This window comes from Scomber japonicus, chromosome 4 (genome assembly GCF_027409825.1).
Source record: "Scomber japonicus isolate fScoJap1 chromosome 4, fScoJap1.pri, whole genome shotgun sequence".
NCBI lineage: Eukaryota > Metazoa > Chordata > Actinopteri > Scombriformes > Scombridae > Scomber > Scomber japonicus.
This window is the reverse complement of record NC_070581.1, coordinates 32,082,883-32,090,756: the sequence shown is the minus strand read 5'-3', so window position 1 is coordinate 32,090,756 and position 7,874 is coordinate 32,082,883. Positions and strand designations below refer to the sequence as shown.

The window sequence follows — 7,874 nt, the reverse complement described above, 5'->3', positions numbered from 1 at the left end:
CCCCCCTCCCCGCTCAGTGTAGAGACCTGAGGTTAACCTGCTCCTCTCCTCATCTCATACTTCTGACTGAGATCTTCTCAGCAGGTAGAAGTTGTAACAAGGTTAATGCCCCACATGTGACTTTATAAAAAGAAGACATGACGAGGCGAATGAGCGATAGAAAACTGATCATCTTGTTTTTGGTCCGCCCCTTAATTATAGCTTCACGACACAAAATTCACTTAGACCCACTCACACCCCTATTTCATGGACTTAATTACACAGAAATGCTTCCAGAAGATATCAGTAGTCTAGATTTCTACGTCCTGAGGGTTGAGGGGAGGGAAGAGGTTCAGGTGGGTCGTCTATGGAGCTCAATTAGTGGTGATGTAATGTTTATATCGTTGGGAATTTAAAATACTGACATTGTGTAAGCAGAGGAAGGCGAGAGGTGCAAGACAGAACAGGAGAGAAGATGATGACGAAGAAGAAGAAGAAGAAGAAGAAGAAGAAGAAGAAGTAAATGCTGAGTGTTAAGTTAAGAGAAAATGATAGATTACATAAGGTGGCAGGTGTAGCGCTCTGTTCCTGCCCAGAGGACGTAGATTCCTCAGAGGGAGAGGGAGGGAGAGAGAGAGAGAGGGAGAGAGGGAGAGAGGGAGAGAGAGAGAGAGAGAGGGAGAGAGAGGGAGAGACAGAGAGGGAGAGAGAGAGAGAGAGAGAGAGAGAGAGAGAGAGACAGAGAGAGAGGGAGAGAGAGTGAGAGAGAGAGGAAGGGTTAGAGTGAGAGAGAGAGAGAGAGAGAGGGAGAGAGAGAGACAGAGACAGAGAGAGAGAGAGAGACAGAGAGAGAGAGAGGGAGAGAGAGAGACAGAGAGAGAGGGAGAGAGAGAGAGAGAGACAGAGAGAGAGGGAGAGAGAGAGAGAGAGAGAGAGAGAGAGAGAGAGAGAGACAGAGACAGAGACAGAGACAGAGAAAGAGAGAGAGAGAGAGAGAGAGAGAGAGAGAGAGAGAGAGAGGAATGTGCTCCACGTGTTCATTTCCAGGTGGCCTTGTCGCTGAGATTTTGGGGCTTTTCTAAAGGAAGGAACAAGAGAGAGTTGAAACGGGTGTAAACGGAGAGAGAGAAAACAAAAAAAAAGTGAAGGAAAAAAAAAGAGTGAGATACAGTGTGAAAGAGAGTTTGACAGCCAGGCGCAAATACAGAAGCAAGCAGACTTATGTGATTGTCTCACTAACACTTCCTGGCCTTAAAAAGGTGTCGCATACCTGGGGGAGGAAATCTGCTTTTTGTCAGTTATTTCAAAGTAAAAGTCAAACAGAGAGAGAGAGATGCTTTAAAATGATGGTGTGTTACCTTCATTTGTCTGCAACTAGCTGCTGATCGGAGCTGATTTCTATCTATTTAAATGGTGCCATCTGCTCGTGGATGCATATTTAAGAAAGAACGTGACAATAATCAATGCTGAAGGAGATTATTAGTTGATTATTGATCCAGATGCAAAAGAGAGAAAGAGGAAAAAGAAGAATCTGCAAACAATTTAATTCAAACAAACACTTTTTTTAAATCATTAAAACAAATGTAAAACATTAGTGATTCATTAATAATGTGCCCAAATTATTATTATTGCATGCTCTCAAATGACTTATTTAACTTATTATTGAAGGCAAGAAAAATGGCCATAATTTGAAATATGTCAATTAAGGGTTAAAATAAATTAGTAAATTCAATCTAAGTGCTGATAATAATGATAAAAGGAAGACAAGGCAGCTTTATTTATATAGAGCATTTTATACATAGGGGCAACTTAATGTGCTTTACATAAAAAAAAACAAAATATTAAACAGTAAAAATTAGAAATATTAAAACATACAATTAGAGAATAAGAAAAAGAGAGTAAAAGTGTAAATTATTGAGCTAAATTGTCACACAAATTGCAAATTAGTGGAAATGAGTTGTAATTTTAAGTGCTCAGATAATATAATCTGAAGTGTCCGCTGACATTAACCAGAGAGAGAGAGAGAGAGAGAGAGAGAGAGAGAGAGAGAGAGAGACGAGAGAGAGAGAGAGAGAGAGAGAGAGAGAGAGAGAGAGAGAGAGAGAGAGAGAGAGAGAGAGAAGGGGGGTGATAGGTGTATTTTGGGTCCAGATAGTGAGCAGTGACCTTTGACCCCCGCTGACCTCCAGTGATAACATCTCCTAACTGGAGCTTTTGTTCAGGTCCACGCTTGTTTAGTTTATGCTAACGCTTACATAGCCAGCGCTAACGCTTACATAGCCAGCGCTAACACTCTGATAACTAACCTGGATTAGCGGAGAATGGAGGAGGGTTTAGAAAAAGCAAAGAGGTGAAGAGGAGACGTCAAGTGTGCGTGTTCACCTCGGCGTTTAGCTCCGACTGTCAGAGCGTGACGTGGAGATGCAGATTTAAGGTGATTTAGTTATGAATTAAATTAAATGTTGGGGCTTCTTTAGGAATGTTTCCCCATTTCTTTCACCATTTCATTATGTGTATTAATAATTAACCCTCCTGTTGTCCTTGAGTCAATGAAGGAAGGGAGGGAAGGATGAAGGAAGGGAGGAAGGAAGGAAAGGAGGGATGAGTGAAGGAAGGAAAGGAGGGAGGAAGAAGGGAGGAAGGAAGGAAAGGAGGGATGAGTGAAGGAAGGAAAGGAAAGAAGGGAGGAAGGAAAGGAGGGAATGGAAGGAAAGGAGGGAGGGAGGAAGGAAGAAAAGAAGGGAGGAAGGAAGAAGGAAGGAAAGGAGGGAGGAAAGAAGGAAGGAAGGAAGGAAGGGAAGGTAGGAGGGAGGATGGAAGGAAGAAAGGGAGGAAGGAAAGAGGGATGGGGGAAGGAAGGAAGGAAGGAAGGAAGGAAGGAAGGAAGGAAAGAAGGAAGGAAGGAAGGAAGGAAAGAAGGAACAGTCAAAACAGACGGGGTCAATTTGACCCGGGAGGACGACAGGAAGGAAACACTTGTATGTTTGTTTTTACAGTTAAGAGCTGCTTATAAAAACTTGTATGACTTAATTTAAAATACAAGTCGTAATAAAGTCATAAGTTACTTGGAAGGTACCGTTGAGTTCCTTATTATAGATGAAATGATTTTAATAGATAAACAGGATTTATCAACATATCCAGGGTTGGGGGAATCAGAGTGAAGCAGGAAGTAGAAGCTGAGGAGTATAACTCTCAGCGTAACCTGAGCGGACTCACCTTTCTGCTGGAGAGGAGAGAAACTTGACCCTGATGCCTTCAGGTGCTTTCAGGGACAAACGGAAATCTCTTCTTTTCATAGATGTTTACAGTCAGAGTGAAAAATGGTGCTTATAGAGGCGGGACTGTAATTTAAGTGTGTGTGTCAGAAAGCTCGTCGTTGGGATTTAATGTGCTGAGAAAGTCTTCAACCAAAGAGATGATGATGATGATGAAGGTTTGATGCTCTTTATGCTGCTGTGTGTTCTTTATCATACTATTTATGTTTATTTATTCTGTACGCTGCAGCTTTCCTCACTATTAGTCTCCAATTGAAGGTGTTGCCTGACTGCTACTAGATTTTTAGGACTGCTACTGATACTTATATTAAGTATATAAAGAAATCAGATATTGCTATATTGGCTGATAATCTTATTTATACAGAATATTTACATAAACACACACATTTTTTTGTATGACCCCTCAAATGTAGTTTTCAACAACTCAAAACACCAATAAAATTCATTTTAGGAGCTATAAGTAACTATTAACCCTTAAACAGACAACGTACACCAGGAGATACAGACTCTTTAAGCTTCGTGTTGTCCTTCCTTCCTTCCTCTGTCCTTCCTTCCTTCCTCTGTCCTTCCTTCCTACCTTCCTTCCTTCATCTGTCCTTCCTTCCTTCATCTGTCCTTCCTTCCTTCCTTCCTTCCTTCCTTCCTTCCTCAGATCTAAGTTCAGCTGTTAGGGTAAATGTTCCCTCCTTCTGTCCTTTCTTCCTTCCTTCATCTGTCCTTCCTTTCTTTCTTCTTTCCTTCCTCCCTCCTTCCCTTCCTCCCTCCTCCCTTTCCTCTCTCCTTCCTTTCCTTCTTTCTTCCTTCCCTTCCTTCCTCCTTTCCTTCCTTCTTCCCTCCTTTCCTTCCTCCCTCCTTCCCTTCCTTCCTTCCTTGCTTCCCTTCCTTCCTTCGTCCCTCCTTCCCTCCTTCCCTTCCTTCCTTCCTTCCTTCCTTCCTTCCTTCCTTCCTCCCTTCCTTCCTTCCTTCCTTCCTTCCTTCCTTACTTTAGGTGCAAATGACATAACGAGTAAGGCCTGTTTAAGGGTTAATACACAAATTATAGAACAAATGTGCTGTAGGGTTTCTAAATAAGCTCTAGTGTTCCTGTACTGTGCATCCATGATAACTCACCTGATGACATTTATTATTTATATTATTTATGTTTCTATGTATTGTAAGGTTTTTTTATGGTGTGAATTTGATTGTCGACTGCTGTTGCAAATCAAATTGCCCCTAATCCTAATCCTAACCCCAATCATATTTCATTTGAATTAAGCAAAACAATAAAATATACTTTAAAATGCTGCCTATATAACTTTAAAAGTATAAAACAATGATATATATTGGTGCATATTGGACAACATATAAGCCAATATTGATAGGTGAATACTGACAGATACTATCAGCTGACTCATATATATGTCCTGCATTTGAAATATCAGCATAATTATGTATTTTAGCCACTCAAAAGAAAAATGACAGATGAGAAGTGACTGATGAGAGAGATAAATAGTGAGATGATGCATCGTCGTAGTCTGAAGCTGTGAAGAATCTGATCTTATAACTTCAGGAGGAAATATTCCCACTCCTGCTCCTCTAACCATTAAAACCCTCCTTGCCGTGTCTCCTCAGGGTCAGTACTGTGACATCTGTCGTCAGGGCGACAGTGATCGAGCCCATCCCATCACCAACGCCATCGACGGGACGGAGCGATGGTGGCAGAGTCCGCCGCTGTCACGCAGCACCGAGTTCAACGAAGTCAACGTCACCCTGGACCTCGGACAGGTAGGGCCGATGAGATCTATGTTCTCTGAAACACACACACATCAGAGCGTCTGTGTGAGCTCTGATGCTTCGGCTTTTACTTTCAACTCTACGTCTGCTCTGCTGTGTTTCTAGAGACGATTGTGAACGTCACTGCTCTCAGATTTCTTAGATTCCTGATTATTATTAGTGGCAGCTTGAAAAAAGTAGGTATAAAGGAGGCTGTTATATACCCTTTTCCACCGAGCTGGAGCTGGTGCTGGTTCGGAGCCAGAGCCTGACTAAGCACCAGTTCTTTGCTTTTCCACCACCAAAGCTCCAGCCCCGAGCCTCAGAACGGGAGCCAGAGCAAGCACCAACTCTTTGCTGGTCTAAAGCAAGAACTGATTACGTCAGCGGACTGGGGGCAGGGCTAACGTTTATTAGCCGGCTAGGGGGGCTAATGTTTATTAGCAGACTAGCGGGGCTAAGGTTTATTAGCCAGCTAGCAGGGTTAACGTTATACAGTGACATAATCGTGTGGCTCCTTGCCGGTGGAAAAGCAACAGGTTTGTAAGAGGTGCTTGGATTAGCACCAACTGAGCACTGGCTCTAGCACTAGCTCTGAACCAGCACTGGCTCCAGCTCGGTGGAAAAGGGGTAAAAGTGCTGTTGATGGGTCAAAAGGTGCCATTTTCTAGGAGTGATGTGTTGAACATGTTGTGGAGGACATGCAGAGTGTTTTTCTGTATTGTCAGGATGCATGTAAAGGTGTTAAATGTGCATTTAAAGCATGATCAGTATGTTCTTTAGTGTTTTTAGAGACTATTGTGAAGGTTATTGCTGTCTGTAAATTTGTAGGAGGCCAGAAAGTCTGAAGTATTTCCACACAATTTAGACTACAACATCTCTCAGATTTCATAGATTCCTGACTATTATTAGTAATGAGTATAAAGGAAGCTGTCATAGTGTTTGGACAGTGTAACCTAAACTGTTGATGGGTCATAAGGATGAAAAATGCTGCTTTGTTAAGCTGAACTGTTTGTTTCTGGGATTGTTGAATTCTGAAGTGTTGAAAATGTTCTGGAAGACATGCAGAGTGTTTTCCATGTTCCATACAGGTGTTAAACGTTCATTTAAAGCATGATTATGTCCAAAATCTCTTCTATGCTGCGTTCACACTGCAGGCAAATCTGGTTCCTTCTCATATCCGATGTTTAGTCCTGACTGTCCACACTGTTTTTAGCAAGTGTCCAAATCGGATCTGTTCAGACTGGGCCACATTAATGACCAATCTGACCGGTTGCTGTGGCAACGTTGTCAGAGCAGAGGCGCCATAGCGTGTATTGTGTGATGTCATATAATTGCGACAGCGACAGCAACAACAAACTCTCGAGCTTCTCTTGAACGGAGCCATCTCCATCGGCTCCAATCTAGATAGGCTATAAGTCAGATTTTGGCCTTACTATTGCCACCATGTAGCGTGCTATATTTGCATATTTTAGGGTCTAAATTCTGGATAGAGTGCAGTCTTACAGTTTCATTCTGCATGTGTAAAGATTTACTCTGCTGCTCGGCTTTGACTTTAACTCTGCAGTATGTTATTCAGTGTTTCTATAGACTATTGTGAACGTCATTGTTGTCTGTAAGTTTGCAGCATTTCTAATTTAAGGTACAACACCTCCTAGATTTCTTATTATCAGGATGCATGCAAAGATGTTAAACATGCATTAAATCTCTTACTATTTGCACCATGCAGTGTGCTATATTTGCATATTACAGTGTCTGGATGCATGCAAAGGTGTTAAACGTGTATTTAAAGCATGATTATATACAACAGTTCTTTACTATTTATTTGCATATTTGAGTGTCCAATTTCTCTTTGGTGTCCCCCAAAAGTAGTGTTGACGACCTAAACAGGACTTTTTGATGACTATCCAACGATGCACTGCAGTGTATTAGATGTGTTTTAATAGTTGTGATTGTGTTTTGATGGTTTCCTGAATATCAGATTGTTTTATGCATTCCTAGAAGGGCAGGATTTCCTTTTTGAATATCTCATTTCAAAACATTTTGTGGTATTTTAAGCTGTTTTTAGAGGCAAGGCAGTAAAGGAGTGATAACACCTAGATGTCTATTTTAATTCTTGGAGTATTTATTGTCCTTTTTTAAGATTATCATGATTTCCAGAAAGCCTAAAAAGTGACTAGTGTATTGTTAAAAGTCATAATTTTGCAGGTTGAGTTGATTCCTACTCCTGAAACTCTGCTGTGAATTCTCATTAGTGTTAAACTCTTCATCTAGCGGCTGTAATCTGTGTTAGAGTCCAGCCGTCTCCGTTAATCTCAGCTGTTTTTTTTTATCACCGTGGAGATAAAAGGAACTGGATTTGAGCCAGAGAGTCTGGTAGTAAAGTCACCTTCATATCTGCAGACTGCTGCTGTCGGTAAACTCTCTCATCCTGCTCAGCTACTCGTCTGATAAACTGTTCCCACTCTGATTATAACAAGTAACTAAATCACTTAACCCTCCTATTGGAAGGAAGGAAGGAAGGAAGGAAGGAAGGAAGGAAGGAAGGAAGGAAGGAAGGAAGGAAGGAAGGAAGGGAGGGAGGGAGGGAGGGAGGAAAGGAGTAAGGAGGGAGGGAGGAAAAAAGGAAGGAAGGGAGTAAGGAAGGAGGGAGGGAGGGAAGAAGGAAGGAAGGCAGGAAGGAAAGGAGTAAGAAGGGAGGGAGGGAGGAAAGGAGGATGGACGGAAGGGAGGGAGGAAGGAAGGAAGGAAGGAAAGGAGGAAGGAGGGAGGAAGGAAAGGAGTAAGGAGGGAGGAAAGGAAGGATGGAAGGAAGGAAGGACAGCAGGGAGGGAGGAAAAGAGGATGGAAGTAAGGAGAGGAGGAAAG

The 7,874-nt window shown here is 42.1% G+C and overlaps 1 protein-coding gene across 1 annotated transcript in view; it reads left to right on the top strand.

The window, feature by feature from the left end:
* The first annotated feature begins 266 nt into the window (after window positions 1-266).
* Window positions 267-7,874, top strand: part of lama5 (laminin, alpha 5) — a 132,857-nt gene continuing 125,249 nt past the window's right edge. The window contains exons 1-2 of the mRNA XM_053318096.1: window positions 267-363; window positions 4,804-5,018. Of these exons, the coding sequence (XP_053174071.1) occupies window positions 267-363; window positions 4,804-5,018 (312 nt within the window). The remainder of the gene's footprint in view (window positions 364-4,803; window positions 5,019-7,874) is intronic.